The sequence below is a fragment of the Schizophyllum commune genome, assembly GCF_000143185.2.
Source record: "Schizophyllum commune H4-8 unplaced genomic scaffold SCHCOscaffold_1, whole genome shotgun sequence".
NCBI classification, from domain to species: Eukaryota; Fungi; Basidiomycota; class Agaricomycetes; order Agaricales; family Schizophyllaceae; genus Schizophyllum; species Schizophyllum commune.
The window spans coordinates 2,377,554-2,394,724 of record NW_026089538.1 but is presented as its reverse complement, the minus strand read 5'-3'; the positions used below and the strand labels follow the sequence as shown (position 1 = coordinate 2,394,724).

Genomic DNA, 17,171 nt, shown 5'->3' with positions numbered 1-17,171 from the left:
TTCTAAGCGGTGGACCTTCGTGCAACCTCCGGGCCCCTGCTCGATGCGTCTTAGACGTCGAGAAGGGCTGATGGGGTTTGCGAGATAGAAAGGTGTCGTATATTCCCGACGGCGGTCGCGTCGCGCCGCCGTCGCCACGTGCGTATGTAAGATTATCTAAGACGCTGTGGGCGCCTATGTACGTATGAGTCATCACGAGTCCGTAACAAAAAGGTAAGTGGTTCGAAAAGATAATAGTCCCCTACTCCAAGTCGCGGGGGGAGAGTCCTCGTTGTCCCGGCCCCTCACAAAGCCCCCCACTCTCCACGCGTGACGCAGGTCTCAGCGGAACTGTCGCAGGTTCTTGGCCTTGAGCGGCTTGACCAAGTCAGCGATCTTGCGGAACTCGAGAGACACGCCGAAGGCCTCTTCCAGCTTCTTGCACCATTCCTCGCATTCGCTACCGCTTGGAACGCGCTCGCGCTTAGCCTCCTCCGGCCGACGCTGCTTGTAGGCGTGCACCCAGACGCCGGCGTGCTTCGCCCATTGCGTCGCGGTCCTCAGGTTCATCTCCTTCCTGGTCTTCCAACGGTGCAGGACCTCGTTGAGGTACGCCTCTTCCGCCTCGCCCCACTCGCCCGTGCCGATGATCCAGCTGATGCTGTAAGGTAGATTTAAATCCACCCCGACAATTTACGTATCGTCGATTGTAATCTTTCGCGACGTCAGAACGGCCCGATTTCCGCGCCCGGGCAGCCAGCCGCAGGCGCCGGGACCTGCCCATATAGGGCTCCGGGGCCGTGATGCGCCCCACGCGTGGCCGCCGCGGCGCGGGAACATCACGCGCGCGCGCGCCTGGACGCGTCGGGGACGCGCCGCGTGTCGCCGCCGCCGCCGCTGCGCGTCGTAGCGAGCGTGAAAATGTATGTGAGATATGTAAATAGAATCCATACACTATATATCGCAAAGAGGAAGACTGAAAGAGAGAAAAAAGCGAGAAAAAGCGCGAGCGAAAATTTTCGCTCGCGCGCGACGCGCTCCCGCCGCCTGTGCGGCGCGCAGGAGCGCAAGAGAATGGTGGGGAGGCTGAGGATTATATCCCCCCCAGCTACGTGCACCCATCGGCATCGAATGACGCGTCCGCGGTGGCCACGTAGCAAGTGGGGGAGAGGAAGAGATTGGCTATGCACGCGTCTGCCCTTGCGAGCAGCGCGTGCCGAGATCGCCAAAGCGCACCTAATCCAAGCCTGAAGCATCCCTGACCGTGCGCGAGACGGTCAGGGGGATAGTGCGACCGAAGGGGGAAGGGGAGGAGAGTATTCCCTGCGGGTCGCGTGGGCACGCATTGCCCGGTGGTGGGATCGCCTGCTAGACGCGTAGGGCCTGCTTATAGCGCTCAGGTGTCGTAAGAGGAGCCCATCCCCCCAGGGACGGTACCCGAGGGAGGTAAGAGAGATAGAGGAGGGGAGGGAGGGAGGAGAGGAGAGGGAGGGGAGGAGAGCAACAAATGCATGTGTTGTGCCCTCGCAGCACCCGCTGCCCCTAGAAGATATTAGAAACAGAATGTAAATTCGGGCGCGTTCACGCACCATTATCCCCCTCCTTGTGTGCCGCAATACGGCGGCGTCGTTTGCCTCTGCGCGCTTGCCGCGTGGCGTGGTTGGGGCGAATTTCCCGGGTTTACGTTGATTTGAGGGTGTGAGCACGACAATGAGGGGGAAGGGGGCAGGGAAGAGGAATAGCGCGCGAGAGCGGGGCGAGGCGCGTGGTGGTCGTCGAAGGCAGAGGCAGCCAGCGCGATCGCGAGATGTGCTGTTCCTCGGGACCGCAAATGCTGTCCTTCGGGACCGTGCGGAGACCGGACCGAGCCTCCGAGGCTCCTCCTCACCGTCTTGAATAGCCTCGGAAAGATGCCGAGGGGAACAACAGACCCTCTAAAGCTTTGGGATGAATAGAAGCAGTCCTGCTTAATATATGCATGAATTTTGAAAAGCCCTGTATACCGGGAAGTACTCGAAATCCTGCAAGTACTCACATTTCGAGCACTTTATAGCGCTTTAACAGGTTTTAGACTCAAGCCAGGGATGAAATTCCACCTTTTAGTTCATAGAATGATAGTAATACTCACCCCCTACACATCGCAGCTTTTTTCATGAGAATCGATGGTAAAATGAGCGTGGGGGAGGCAAAATGACGCCTAAAGACAGCCCTCGAAGTGGGATCAGTTAGTGCTTGATGCATCCCCCACGTCGAGCTCGGTCTTGACACCCTCCTATGCTTCAAATTCAACGAAACTTTCAGAATCACATCCGACATAAAACTAGTAATATATTCTCAAGAGATCACATCCATATCTTCCTCTCGGCCTGAATCCGAGGCCCTCGAAGGCGACGACGCCACCGCGGGGAAGACGGGCCGGGAACCCGGTCCGGCCATCCGACGCGTCGACGACGCGCGTTCCTCGTCCTCAGCCACCACCACGCCGCCCCCTCGTTCACCCGTCCCCCTCCCGCATCCCTCCCACATTCCCGTGCTTTCTTAACACCTCGAAATAGCCGCCACCGAGGCGCTTGCCCGCAAGCGCATCACACAAAACGACGCGAAAATCCGCAATGGCAACGGCCACTGAACCGGACGAGGAGGGGGTTATGGGTGCGTGAACGCGCCCACCACTTTATTCTATTACTAACTACTACTCGTTTGGGACGCGGAGGGCGGAGAGGGGGGAGGAGCGCGAGCAGGCCGAGGTGGAGAAGCGGGGCGAAGATCGCCCCGTTTTCCCCTCATATTCGCCCTCAGACGCGGTCTGAGGGCGCGAGGGCATCGCCTATGACGCTTTACGCGTCGTGAGCGAGCCCTCAACAGCCATATGGCTGTCGCGCTGCCCTCGCGCTCGTCAATCGCGACTAGCGCGGGTGGGTAGCGCCGCTCACCCCTCCCCCTCCCCCTCCCCCTCTCCTGCAATTGCGGAGAATCGCCTTCGCGGCGATCTTCCGCATTGCGGGAGACACATCTCGCGCATCTAGGCGACCACGTCGGTGCGTCGTACACGCAGCCGACTGCACCCGGCGCGTGCGGCGTGCCGAAATGTCGCATGCCGCGCGCCCTGCCCCTCTTGCCCAACCCCTCCGACCCGTCCTTCAATGGAAGGGTATGGGGCACTGGGGCTACGCTCTTCCGCGCCGCGTGCGCGCCTTGACGACGCGCGGGCAGTCGAGGAGGCGCAGTCGCGCAGATCGCGGGCGAGTTCATCCTCCCCGCGGTCGTAGCGCGCCTGCGTGGCTGCAACGGGTGCTCACCTTCGGGTGATGCCCTCGCCCCCGCGCTATTTGCGTGCTCCTGCCCTCTTCGAGAGCGCCGGGAGCGCGTAGCACCACCCTGACTACGACCCCCTCCCTCCCCCCATTTTGCTACGTGGCCACCGCGGACGCGTCTTTTGACGCGAATGGGTGCACGTAGCTTGGGGGGATATCCCCCTCCCCCTCCCTACCATGCACTTGCGCTCCCGCGCGCTACACAAGCGGCGGGAGCGCGTCGCGCGCGAGCGTAAATTTTCGCTCGCGCTTTTCCCCCTTTTCTGCTTTTTCTACCCCTCCCCCCTCGATTCGCAGTATATAGGACTTTTATATACAGCTTGTACAACTTTTCACGCTCGCTACGACGCGCAGCGGCGGCGGCGGCGACACGCGGCGCGTCCCCGACGCGTCCGGGCGCGCGCGCGCGTGACGTTCCCGCGCCGCGGCGGCCACGCGCGGGGCGCATCACGGCCCCGGAGCCCTATATGGGCAGGTCCCGGCGCCTGCGGCTGGCTGCCCGGGCGCGGAAATCGGGCCGTTTTGACGTCGCGAAAGATTACAATCGACGATACGTAAATTGTCGGGGTGGATTTAAATCCACCTTACTGCAAAAGGTGGATGATCCACTCCGGGGAGTTGAAGGTCGCCGTCGGAGGGACGACGTAGTAAGGGTTCATCTCGTCGCGGGGGTTGGCGACCTGCCCCCCGATAGCCTCCAGCTCGGTGTCTCCGGCGACGTCTCGCACCACGAAGTAGTTGCCGCCGAGCTTGCAGCTGACAGGGAGGGGGAAGCTATTGAGCGTGTAGGCACGGCTCTCCGGGCTCACCCCCGACCCGGCGTAGTTGAGGTAGTCCTTTGCGTAGTGCCGCACGAGATACGCAATGGTGCCTCCCTCGGCCAGGAAAGCGGCGAAGTGCGTCTTCGCCCAGGCTGGACCCTGTAGCTGGCTCTCCCAGATGCGGAATACTTCTCTCGGCGTTCTTCCCGACAGCGGGGAAAAGAGCGTTGTCGAAGGAGGGTTGCGCGAGCCAATCTGTGCTAGCGTCGGCACCGGATCGCGAGGCACGAGGAAGGAAACCTTCATCCCTTTTTCCACGACGAAGTCGAGCACGTGGACCGGCGTGCGGAGGGACTGGTGGTAGATGGCGTAGAGGAGCAGGCGAATGCGGTCTTCCCAGCCATGCACGTGCAGGAGTCCGCGCGCTACGAAGTCATCGCTCCACTCGATCCTCGGTCGTCGCACATCGTCCCGCACGTAGGGTCCCTGGGGCATGGTCATGCGGTTGGCCAGCTCGTCCAACTGCTTCCAGAAGCCCTCCTCGACTTCCTTCCAGCGCGTATGCCCTTCGCTGTATACCTTGCTGGACGCTCGTCCTGGGTCTGCGAGGCGCGACGCTTGTACGGGCGACGCGCTCCGTCTCTCCGTCTGCCAGACTCGCCCGGATGAAGCGACGCTGCTGGCCGGTGTCCCCTCTCCTTCCGAACTCTCGTCCTCCCATCGCGCGCGCCTTCCTCGGCGTCTATCGACCTCGCTCGGGGATGACAGTTGCGCGGCGAGCCCTCCTTGCCATACCGGTTCGCCTGTCGTGGGATCCGTGATGCGCTGCCCGAGTGAGGGCCTGCTCAGGGGGGCGGTCGTGAACTCGTCCGACCCGGTGCTGGACTCGTGGCTGTCATCGGTCAGCTCCCCTTCTTTGAGCGAACACGGATCGCTCATCTCCGTGTCGTCAGAAACCGCTGAGGCCGTCTGAGCTATGGACAGCATCCACTCAACTTGACCTCCCCATCCAATCTCCCAGTCGTGAAACTCCAGGTACTCCTCGGGGCGCTTCTTCCCTTCGTACACTGCTCGCGCGACGAGCTCCTTCTCGAACTCCTTCAAGCCGCCACCCTCCTCCAGAGGGAAGGCCGACCGTCCTCCCTCGAGGTCGTACGCTTCGCCGGGCTGCGGCGCGAATGACAGTTTGAAGAGTTCCCGCAAGGTCAGGTAGTTGTTCTCGACCCATTGTGATTCGCGGTCAAACGACTTGCCGGGGAAAGGAAGGTCGGAGGGTAGCCCGGACGTGCCCGGGTCCATTGTGAATTCTCTCTCGTCCTCCGGTCCTCGGTATGGCTCGCGGGCGGCCCAGCGCGCCATCCTGATCCTGCCCGGCGTCTCCGGCCTGTTAATCGCTTCGTAGCGCTCGAGAAGGAGTTTGGCAAGAGCCGGGTTGTGGACGATGTATGGGCGGTACCCCTGGCAGATCTGCTCCGAGTACATGGCTTGCAGCCGGTAAGGGAAGTGCGGGGTGTCGACTAAGGTTCGCCGCTGCAGGCGCTGTTGGAAGAAGTCGTTGTACTCGATCGTCGCCAGCTCCACCAGACGGTAGAAATCCTTGAGGTCCTCCTCCGTGTTCTGGCACAGCCTCCTCTCCCAATAGTCCTGGATGATGTCGGGGCGAACGCGTACAAAGCGATCGAGGTAATACATGGCTTCCGTGAAGATGTAGTATACCGGCACCTTGTGCTTGATCCAACGCTCGAAGTTGACGAGGGGATAGCCGACGAGGAGGTTAAGAAGACACCCCTTCTTGGGGCGATCCTTGAACTGGCAGTCGCGCACTGTCTTCAGCTGCTCGGGCGACAGGGCTTCCTCCCAGCCGCGGAAATTGAGGGTGAACCATGCGGTGAAGGAGACGTGGTCCATCACCGCCGTGTTGAACTCGCGCACGCACTCGAGGATCCAGTCGGCCTCGCCTCGTCCCTGGATGCTCAGGAAGTCTACGTCGGTCGGCTTGATGCGCGCGCCATTGCGAAGGAAGAAGGCGGGAGGCGCCGAATCGCGCAATCGCTCGGCGATCTGCACGAAGGTGCGAGTGGCGTCCAACATCCGTTGGACCCTTTCCGCTGAGATGCGGCTGCCCTCGCGGTTCGTTAGGAGGTCGGGGACGTCGGGTTTCCAGAGGAAGGGCGCCACGGGGTCGTGGCTTGAGATGACGGTGGAGGGTCTGTAAGGGCGCCAGAGGAAAGGGATGACAATCCAGCGTGGTCCTGGGCCGTCCTTGCGATCCCCGGGGCGCAGCAGGCGTTCTGCGCGAGGGCTCTGCAGTAGATCTTCGTAGCAGCCTCCAATGGCGACCCACGTGTCTCCGTGCTCGAAATGGTAGACCTGAAGAGGAGGGGCGTCCGCGCCCAGGGCGATGAAGAAGTAGAAAGTCATGATATACCCGCTAGACGCCGAATTCGACGAAGAGCAGGACTCTAGGGAGTCTAGGGAGGGCAGCCAAATTTGACTACGCCCCTTTCGAGTGGTGGAAGTAGAACATAGAAGCAGTCGGAAAAAATCGCGTATGCTACAGCGCGGTCGGCACGTGCGGGCACGCGGCTGCCTGCCGGCCCGACCGGCATTAACCGAGTCTCGCTCGACTATACTATCGTAGATTATGTTGCCTTTTATACTTCCTCAGGACCTCGTCCGCGTTCTTCAGGTCCTTCTGCGTCTGCCACGTATCGTAGAAGGGGCCGTACCCCACCCACCGTACTTTGTATACTTGCTTCCTCTTCCTCTTGTCCCACTTGTGCTCCACAATCTTCTCGACCTCGTATTCCTTGCTGGCCCTCTCCTCGCCTCGCGTTTCCGGTAAAGTGGCTTTGGGTTCGTCCTTCGGCAAGGGGTTCTCGCGATAGCGCTTGAGGTGCTGTATATTGAAGACTGGGAAGCCAGGGTACTTGTCGTTCATGTGCAGCCGGTAGGTGTTGGGGCTGATCCTCTGCGCGACCTCAAAGGGGCCTATCCATCGCTGCTTGAGCTTCGGCTTCCCTTTCGATTCCACCCACTCGAGCGAATGCGGGTTGACCAGCACTCTCTCTCCTTCCGCAAAGACTGGCGCTGGTTTCCTCCCTCGGTTGTACGCTTTCGCCTGTTCTTCCTGCGCCAACGCGATGGCGTCCCTCGCTGCTTGCCGCGCGATGTCCAGCTGCGCCAGGTATTCCTCCAAGTCTTTGTCCGTGGGAGGTTCGGTAGCGTTCAGCCGTCCTTCGTATATCGCGTCGAGGGGTGAACGAGGAACGCGCCCGAGCAGCAGCCTAAAGGGGGCCTCCCCAGTGCTCTTGTGCTCGGCCGAGTTATAGGCGAACTCGAGGAGGTGTAGCAGCGATGCCCACTGGCTGGTGTCGCTCGCCACGTAGGCTCGAAGCATCGTCTCGAGCGTTCAATTTAGGACTTCTGTCTGTCCGTCATGCTGGGGGTGATGTGCCGAGGAGAGCATCATCCGCGTCCTCAGGAGCTTGGACATCTCCTTCCAGAAGTCGGAGACCCATCGCGGATCCCTGTCCGCTATAATGCTGGATGGGAGGCCGTATCGCGTCGCTACGTTCCTCACGAATACTTCCGCCGCTGCCTGAGCGTCGAACTTGGCGGGGATCGGTAAGAACTGGGCGTGCTTCGTGAACCGATCCACTATCACGAATATGCCCGTGAACCCGTGCGATTCCGGTAGACCCGTGATGAAGTCCATCAACACTGAGTTGTACGGGTGTGGTGGTATCGGGTTAGGTATCAGAGTGCCGAACTTCCTAAAGTTGTCGAACTTGACCTTTTGGCAGACGTCGCAAGATTTGCAGAACGCATCGATGGTCCTGCGCATGTGTCGCCAGTGGAATTTGGGGTATAGCTTCGCCCATACTTTCGCCGCCGCGCCGTGTGCACACTCCATCGGTTCTTCGTGCGCCGCCCTTAGTATTTGTGGGACCAGCTTGTCCGGTACGCATAGGCGAGGTAAGAAGTCAGCGTCCAGAAAGAACAAGAGTCCGTCCTCCGTCTTGTGGAAGCGTCGGCCCGGCGTGAATGTAGTCGACTCGTCGTTGGCATCCTTCCATCTTCGCTCCCAGTACGGCTCCTGGAGGTACGCGTCGACGAACTCCTTGGCTTCCTCGGGCTCCATGCGAAGTAGTATTGCCGGCTGTCTTGTGAATACCCCTTCGTAACCGTCGCCAGGGGTGAACTCCTCCTGGTCGGAATCCTCGCTACTCGCGTCTTCCGCTGGCTCGTCTTGCTCGCGCTTCTCGGTCTGCTCCTCTTCCCGCTTCGGTTCCACTGTCTTTTCTGCCTCCTCAGCCCCCCTGCGCAAGGCGACGCGCGGCGGCTCGCGTGGTTGCTGCGTATGCGCTCGGAAGGTCCTGCAGACAGTCGGCTAGGTGAGCTGTTTCGAAAACTCTCGTGGCCGGCGCTCTCAGCGCTGCCTCTTCGCGCAGCTGTGCTGCGGCCTTGTCGGTCGATAAAGCTGGTCCTTCCGTTCTCGCTGGCGAGGTATGCGGCGGCGGGGCACGTGGGATGCGACTCAGAGGGTCGACGTTGGAGTGGACGCGACCAGGGCGATGTATGATTTCCAGTCCGGGCGCGTATGCGGAGTAGATCGCCCCCCAGTTCGCTAGCCGCCGATTGCTGTTCTCATATGTGCGTGCCCACTGAAGCGCGCTGTGGTCCATTATGAGGAGGATCTTCTCGCCTTCGATGTACGGCTGGAATTTCACCAACCCTTCTTTGGCTGCCAAAGCTTCCCTCTCCGTGGTGCTGTACCTCGCCTCCGCTCCCTTGAATGAGCGCGACCAGTACGCTATCACCCGTTCGACGTAAACCTCCGTTTCTTCGAACCCAGCGGCCCACTCCTTCGCCACTCGCGCGTCGTTGCATTTGTCCGACAGCTTTGTGACTAGCCGTGGCGGTGGCCGTCCCGCTTGGTGCGCTTCTCGCAGTTTATTGTACAGCTTGGTGCCCGCGAGGTCCTTGATCTTGATAGCCTGCACCTGCTGTAGGGCGCACCCCAGCGCGTAATCCGACGCATCCGTGTACAGTCGGTACGGCTGCCCTTCCTGCGGGTGTCCCAGGACTGGCGCACGCTGTAGGGCGGTCTTGGCTTGTATGAAGGCGTACTCCTCTTCCGGTCCCCATTCCCATGGTACGTCCTTTCGCAGGAGTCGGTGGAGAGGGGTGCAGATATCGGCGTAGTATGGGATGAACACGCTGAAGTAGACTGTCATACCCAGGAAGGCGCGTAATTCTGCTACCTTCGTCGGTCGCGCCAGCTCGAGTACCGCTTTCACCTTTTCCAAATGTGTCGACAGTCCCAATCTGGAGACGCAGTGGCCGAGTAGGATAATGGAATCATAGAAAAGGTGGCATTTCGAGGGGGATAGCGTGATGCCCGCTTTCTCTATGGCTTCTAACACTCTGTCCAGGTGTTCCAGGTGCTCCTCGAACAACTTGGAATAGACGACGATGTCGTCTATGTACACCAGAGCGAATAACCACAAGTATGGCGCTAGTACGGACTGCATTACGCGCTGGAAGATTGACGGTCCGTTTCGCAGGCCGAACGGCATGCGCCTAAACTGGAATAGGCCGCGATGTGTTCGAAAGGCGGTCTTCTCCACGTCTTTCGGGTCCAACTCCAGCTGCGTGAAGCCCGATAGCGCGTCCAGCGAGGATAAGACTTGCGCGCCGGAGAGCGAGGCCAGGATCTCCGATTGTCGTGGAATGGGGAATTCATCCGGGATGGTAACCGCGTTGAGTCGTCTATAGTCCACGCAAAAGCGCGCCTTACCGTTGCGGTACGCGATCACCACCGGAGCGCTCCAGGGGCTGGCGGAGGGCTCGATAACGCCCTGTGCGAACCAGGTGTTTATTTGTTGGTCCATAACCTCCTTCTTCGCCGGGGACGCTCCTCGCATGGGCTTGGCGATGGGGGTCGTCCCCTCTCTGGTCCGGATAGTCGCCTTTGCCGGGTAATTCCCCAGTCTGCCATCCAGTCCGAAGGCTTTGATTCGCTTTTCCAGCATCTTCCACGCTCGCTCCTTCAGCTCTTCGGGTAGCGCTCCTACGTCGAGAATTTTTCTGAACTGCTCGCTGGGAATAGGTTCGGATTCGGGCAGGGCAGCCGTCTTTGGGCCGTACTCGTCTTCTGCCTCTTCCTCAGCTTCGTCGGGCGGCTTCTTAGGCGGTTGAGCCCAAGCGTTGTACGCCTGCTCGTCGGGCATGTGGAAGCGACTCCTGGCGGGCTCTTGACCGGCGGCCCAAGCTCCATAGTTCTGCGGGTGAGGCATCCTCCACGCTTTGTCTGGGGCTCGCGTCTTTGTCCTCTTTCGGTTCTCCGGGCTCGCCATCCTCGCCCTGCATAATCCCTCTATCAGATTGGCGTGCTTCCTCATCTTGTCTAACCTCTCCTGTGACCCGGGCTTGTCAAAGTACTCCTGAGCGGGGGTCACTCGACCCAGTACTTCGCCCTTCCTGATCATTCGGGGCGAGTCCGAAGGGTTGGCTAGAGGTACGAAAGGGGTGGCCGACGAGATGATGGTGTTTGGAACCGCCAGGAAACGGTCGTCATCGGAGGAGAGTAGGATCTTCTCCACCACCCATTCCCCTGGGGACTCGAATGGGCCGTTCACCTCCACTTTAACGCAAGTGTGAGGGGGCAGTCGCGTGTCCTTGGCGGCGAGGATAAGGGAGTCTAAGATCTTGGCTTTCCTTTTCCTTTCCCGCAGCTTCTGCTTAGTCCTCGACACGAAGCTTCCCCGGGCTATCTTCTCGGCCGGCATCTCCCCCAGGAATGACTTAGCGACCCGGTCATAGTCAGGGCTTCGTCGTACGGGAGTGGCGGAAATGGGATGTTTGGGTGCGCCCCCGAATTCGATGGTCGTGGAACTAGTCCCATCCAGCTCCAGCGCACGGCGCACTGACAACTCGTACGCCTGTTGGAAGTCTTCCCCGAGGAGGACGGGCACGGTCATTCCCTCGACGATCTGCACCTCGCAGTCCATCTCCAGCGTGGTGCCGTCATTGCAGAAAATCTGGAATGACAGTCGTACTTTCCCTTTCACTGGGGCGTCCCGCTTCGTGAGCTGCATCAGCTGTGAGCCCTCCTCCGTTCTGATCGGCAGCGGGCTTATCAGCTTGTGGTAGTGACCGAGGGAGACCAAGGTGACGCTCGCACCCGAGTCGATCCTTAGGTCGACTTCCACGTCGCGGGAAGACCCAACTCTTCCCCTCACGCTCAGGACGGACGTGTTCCCGTCCGGCAATCTCAGGGCTCCTCTTCGCGGGACCAGTCGGATTTTTCCCGGATCGTACGGCTTGAGGGCCGCCATTGCCTCGTCCAGAGGTGGCGGCTCCTCCGCATAAGCCAGGTTGATCTCCTCTTTAACTCCTCGTCCTTCCAGCCCCCCAGCGCTATCGTCCTCCTCCCATATAGATTCCAGGTTGTACACGGACTCAACCGGGAGACACTCCCCTCTATGCCAATAATCATCTGCAATTTCTTCTATTTTCGACACGAACGGCGAGACTCCCATCAGCAACACCTCCTCCCTTTCACCAATGCCGCCGCCTTCGGTCTCCTCCTGGGTCTTACTCCTTCCCTGCTCGCTGCCCGCGAGAGTTCGGGATGCCCGGTCAAAACCCTGCTCCACGGCCAGAACATACGCCGTGTCGTAAGCCAGATCGGCAGCTGACTCGACCAGCAAGCCAGTCTCCCTGCGCCGCTTCTCGAACTCGTTCCAATGCGGACAGTCCTTATTCCAATGCTTGAGGCTGCCGCAGGTGAAACACGGTCCGGGAGGCGGTTTCTTGCCCTTGGACAGGACGTCGTCCCTTGCCGGGAAAGGATATGAGGTATTCGCGGTGGCCCTCTTGGCGGCGACCGCGTACGCGACGGCGAACAAGTCGCGTTGCAGCCCTTCCGGTTCCGCTCCTTCACCCGATACTGGGAGCTCCTCGCTTTCCTCCTCCCTCGTCTCCACGTCGTAAGCATGCGCGACGTCCTTGGCGGCCCCAGCGGACGCGCGCCAGGAAGGACGCGACGGTGGTCTCTCGGCTGTGGTCTCGAGCCTCTTGTCGCGCGTGTAAGCCAGCACTAGGTCCTCCGAGTGCTCGATGACTCGTGCCTGCAACTCGTCGGTGCTCTTGACGGAGGTGAAGTTTGTCAAAAGTAGGGTATAGAGGGCGAGTCTGCCTCCTCCCATGGGCGGACGGTTTGCCTCGCGTCCACGCTTTTGGTCCGCCTTCCTATTCGGGAAGAACTTTCCCACGCCGCTCCGGGGGCGTCCGTATTTATCCTTACTGTACATCTCTTTTCCCTCAGTCGCTATTCCACTAGCAGGAAGACTGAGGGTATGTTATCTCACTTACTATACTCATACTATTTACTGACTGTACTTTAGTCTTGCGCGTCCTGCGCTTCTTTAGGTATGAATATCAGTTGCTATTCCACTAGCAGGAAGACTGAGGTCTTGCGCGTCCTGCACTTCTTTAGCTCGTGAAAAAGTTCAGCATCAGCTTCCATCCTTTAGGGGCGACGTCCATGATCAGCTTCGCTTCATGCCGCGAATCCTTGGTCGCGTAGCCCAGCAACCTGCAGTACATGATCCGGCGGTGGATAAAGTCCTGTGGCGATTCACGAGGGTTCTTCGGGTCGCGGAAGTGCTGCATGCGGAAGTCAGACGAGAGCGCACTCATCCAAGCTGGTCCTAGGTAATGCCGACGGATGGACGAAATGTAATTGCTGTGCCCTTCCCTCATGTAGTCCTTGCGCGCTTTGCTCAAGGTCATATACCAACGCTGAACTGGGGAGTTAGGAACCAATCTCGCCCACAACCACTCACCCAAAGCTTGGGGCATCCTTCCCCCTTGTCGCGCCAACTCCACGATGTTCCAGAAGTACACCATGGCCGTGTTGCGATTGCCATCCCACGAAGGTAGGCTCTTGGGCTTGATGACGGGGTTGATGCCCGGGATGGGCGCCTTCGACGCGTTGACCAGGTTAGTCTCATTGCCGGGGGGATCGCCCCCTCCTCCTCCTTCCGCGCCCTTCTTCTTCTTCTTGTCCTTGGACCGCTTCTTCTTTCTCCGCTTCCCTGCGTCTGAAGAGTGGTCCGACGGGTCCGGAGGAGGGTCCTCCTCCTCGATCGGCTGTAAGTGCATTTCCTGGAACGTCGAAAGCCGGCCTCGCCGTTGACGGTGGTGGCGCTCGGAAGGACTAGACGAGAAGCCTGACGTCGAGCTCGAAGAGGAAGACAACGAGTCTGACGGTTCGTGGCTGGTCGTGCTGGAGGACGACGACGAATGCGGGCTTCGGCCTCCTCTGTCAACGGGTGGCGCCGGGGGCGGCGGTGCTGGAGGTCGAGGCGGCAAAGGCGGTGGTTGTGGAGGAGTGGTTTGGTCCACGCCTCGCCTCCACGATTCGGTACGTCCTCGCGGCGAGTCCACGGGCGAATACCCCAGCGGGTTTTCGTACGTTGTTCTCGGGGGTATCTCCCTTCTCCGCTCAAGCTCGTCGTAGTAGACGAGCGCGGGGTTGGGCTCCGCCTTGCGTGGAGGGAAGGCTCTCGCGATAGGGGTCAGTACCCGAGTCATTTCCTGGACGTCTGCGTCCAGGAATTGCTCGACCGCTCTCCCTGAGCGGGGCCCATCTGTTGCAGCCCTGGCGTTGGGCAGCCCTCCCAGAGCTAACCGCAGCCGTCGGTAGGGATCCTCTTCCTCCTCTATCTTCCGGTAGACGGTCGACGGAGTGGTAGTCAGTTGCGAATGTAGCTTCGCATCGTTCACGCCGTTCGCCCTCAGCGCTTCTGCGAAATACTTTTTGTACACTCGTTCGGCACCCATTAGTCGCCCTGTTAGGCCTACCCAAGCGAGTTGCAGTTCCTGAAGGGAGGCAGCGTGCAAGAGGACCCGGCTGAAGGTGTCCTTCGGGTCGATCTGGTACGTGTGGGTGCGTTCGGGCAGGTACGCGGTGAGGGAGGTGAGCACCAGTTGCATCTTCGAGACGGTGTCGAAAACGGGCTTGGTGAGATCGTACTTGACGGCGTAACGGGGTTCGTCGGTTCCCGTGGCCCTGCCGCAGTCCACGATGTTGCTGATCGTCAACTCACGCCGGGTGGCGTACTTGTGAACTCGTCCCCTCAGGGAGCGGAGCTCGGTGGGTAGGAGAGCGTCGGCGTTGGACATTTCGTCTTCGTACATGACCCGTATTGTCTCGAGACGGCTACGCCCAAGCTGGCTCCGAGTGGGGGAAGGTTCGCGGGGGGAGCGGCTACTGCGTTCCATTTCGTGCTCCACTTCAGCGGCTGAACCGGGCGTTGAGTCCGGCATGTTGAGGTCAAGCTGGATGTCGAACGGAGAGACGTGTTCTTGAGTCTGGTTAGCGGCGAAAGTCTCAAGGTTGAGGGAGGCGGCGTCTGAGATCGGAGTGAGAGGGGAGTCCGAGGATGAGTGACGTCGGTACTGGAGGGACAGCCGTGGTATACGGCTTCGGGCGAGCGGGGCTGAGACTGAACGGCGTTCGACGCAACCAGCGTCGATCGGCGATCCCGTAAATTCGGCCTCCTCCCTGCGCAGGCGTCGACTATGCCTAGTAGCGAACGGATACAGCTTGACCAGGTAGACGGAGATCACTCACGAGATCCCACAGTGTCCACTTTGCGGTGGCTGCCGACCGCGTGGGGATGCTCGTGAGCGGGAGGCGTGCCGCGAAGTGGTTCTCCGCTGAGAAGGAGCTCAGTGCGCCTCGAATTCGAGGCGGGCTGTTCCCAAGTAGCCGTGAATTCACGGCTACGCTTCTAAGCGGTGGACCTTCGTGCAACCTCCGGGCCCCTGCTCGATGCGTCTTAGACGTCGAGAAGGGCTGATGGGGTTTGCGAGATAGAAAGGTGTCGTATATTCCCGACGGCGGTCGCGTCGCGCCGCCGTCGCCACGTGCGTATGTAAGATTATCTAAGACGCTGTGGGCGCCTATGTACGTATGAGTCATCACGAGTCCGTAACAAAAAGGTAAGTGGTTCGAAAAGATAATAGTCCCCTACTCCAAGTCGCGGGGGGAGAGTCCTCGTTGTCCTGGCCCCTCACACCAGGTGACCAGTGTCTGGTTCATGCGCTCCGTGATGCCATTCTGCTCAGGCGTGTAGGGCACCGTCGTCTCATGGATGATACCGCGTCGGTGGAACTCGGCCTCCATCTTGTTCGAGCAGAACTTGCCACCACCGTCTGTGCGGGTGAACTCAACCCAGCCGGGGAGCCACTCCCACTGCTCGATAGAGTTGCGGTGCTGATGCTCCATGTCAATGCGCCACTGACCGAGCTTCTTGTAGACCTCTGACTTCTTCTTCGTGAAGAGCGTGTAGACACACCTGAGGAGTAGTGGCACACAATGACGATCCAGTAGAGATAGCCGCCAATTGCAGCAGGGTTGACGGGGCCACCAACGTCACAGGAGACGAACTGTAGCAGGTGTGGTGCTCCGCTTGAAGGGGAGCTTCTTCATCTTGCCCATGACACAGGGCTCGCAGAAGGACGGAATGCCGGTGAGCGTGTCGACCTCCCCGAGCTGCCCATGCCGGACCATGTTGCACAGGCTCTCAAAATTTGTGTGGCCCATGATCTGGTGCAGCCGGTTGATGTCGATGGCGGTGAAGGCTGTTGGAATCGGTGTCTACGCGCTCTCTAGCGCCTATGGTATTTTTCTGTGATTTTTCGGACTTTTTCCCGGTACTGTACGCTTACCTACAGTCCTACTTGTGCGCTCGCGCCTTATTGCCGAGCGCCACATATTTCCTCGGCATTTGCCGTGCCCTCCTGCCTAGAGCGGCGCATCCGAGTCTTTTCTCTTCCTGACTCGTTTGCTGTCGCTCTAGTGTGATCACTGGCTCGATTCTGCCTCGGACAGGTTATGAGCCCCGCGCTCTAGCTGCCCCAATCAGCCAAATCAACACCCCGACTCAAACTCGCCGTTGTGCGCGCGTACCAGCTGCGATTCCCTCCGCTCGAGCGGCATTCGACGCGCAAGACCCTCCCCTACCTTGTGCCCGAGCCGCGCTCCGCGAAAATCGCCAGTACCGCCGCTATCGCCGTGCGAAGTCCAGCACCTCCGATCACCGCAAATTTTCGCCCTCCCTCATATTCGCCGTTGCGCACGCAGTTCGCGTTCGTTCCTCTCCAAACAACTTCCAGTCACTCCGCGCCCTTCTCCCCTACACGTCGACCCCACTCTCGTCCACTTTCGCCGGCTCGATCGTCCCCAACAACCGTCTTTTTGCGCCATGTCGAAGCGTGACTCAGATGGCCGCCCCATCCTCACCCGCTTCAACTGGAGCTGGTGGGACAGCGAGATCCAGCCCTGGCTGTCCAGCAAGGGCCTCTGGCGCTATGCCAAGGGCACTGTCACCAAGCCCAAGCCCAAGGACGCCAGCGCAGTCACTGATGCGGAGTACCGCACTCAGGAGGAGTATGAGCAGCGCCTGGAGAAGGCTGCTGGCGAGCTTTGGCTCGCCATGGAGGAGCCGCTTCGTCTGCAGTTCAAGGACAAGCGCAGCACGCCCAAGGACCTCTATGACGCGATGAAGACCGCCTTCAACATCCAGGAGGCTGGCACGCGCTTTGCTGCGCTCTCTGACTTCTTCGACGTCAACCTGGGCGACGACGCCGAGGCCACCACTGCCCTCACCGACCTCCTCTCGCGCGTCGACGAGGCCATGACGCGCGTCCAGTCCCTGCGCCCCTCGACCGGCTATGACGTAGCCACGATGGACCTCGAGCTGAAGGCGATGGTCACCATGCGCGCGCTCGCCGTCTCCCCCAACCCGCAGCACGCCAACATGTACACGTCCCTCCTGCTCGACAAGGCGCTCACCTACGAGACGGTCAAGGACATGATCGCGCGCGAGTTCGCCTCGCACCGGATGACGGCGGACGGCACCCCCCTCGCAGCCAACCGCGCCGGGTACACGCCCGAGTGCTACAACTGCAAGGGACCGCATCTCATCCGCGACTGCCCCAAGTTCAAGCCCGACTGGAAGAAGGAGGAGGAGGCCGCCGCTGCTGCTTCTACCTCGAAGCGCCAGCAGAAGAAGAAGAACAAGGGCGGCGCCAACGC

The 17,171-nt window shown here is 60.3% G+C and overlaps 4 protein-coding genes across 4 annotated transcripts; all 4 read right to left on the bottom strand.

Moving 5' to 3' along the window:
• Positions 1–321: 321 nt before the first annotated feature.
• On the bottom strand, positions 322–6,475 carry SCHCODRAFT_01086444 (uncharacterized protein; the record flags this gene model as incomplete). Its single annotated transcript, XM_003035863.3, has 2 exons — positions 322–631; positions 3,900–6,475. 2 exons carry the CDS (start codon positions 6,473–6,475, stop codon positions 322–324), a joined length of 2,886 nt encoding a protein of 961 aa, XP_003035909.2.
• A 481-nt stretch (positions 6,476–6,956) lies between these two features.
• SCHCODRAFT_02459069 (uncharacterized protein) lies at positions 6,957–7,241 on the bottom strand (the record flags this gene model as incomplete). Its single annotated transcript, XM_050342595.1, has 1 exon — positions 6,957–7,241. A coding segment is annotated over one exon (285 nt), but the record flags the coding sequence as incomplete, so codon positions are not given.
• A 711-nt stretch (positions 7,242–7,952) lies between these two features.
• On the bottom strand, positions 7,953–8,240 carry SCHCODRAFT_02459768 (uncharacterized protein; the record flags this gene model as incomplete). The annotated part of the gene is made up of 1 exon (XM_050342601.1): positions 7,953–8,240. A coding segment is annotated over one exon (288 nt), but the record flags the coding sequence as incomplete, so codon positions are not given.
• A 1,603-nt stretch (positions 8,241–9,843) lies between these two features.
• SCHCODRAFT_02437334 (uncharacterized protein) lies at positions 9,844–10,092 on the bottom strand (the record flags this gene model as incomplete). The annotated part of the gene is made up of 1 exon (XM_003035864.1): positions 9,844–10,092. A coding segment is annotated over one exon (249 nt), but the record flags the coding sequence as incomplete, so codon positions are not given.
• Positions 10,093–17,171: the final 7,079 nt, after the last annotated feature.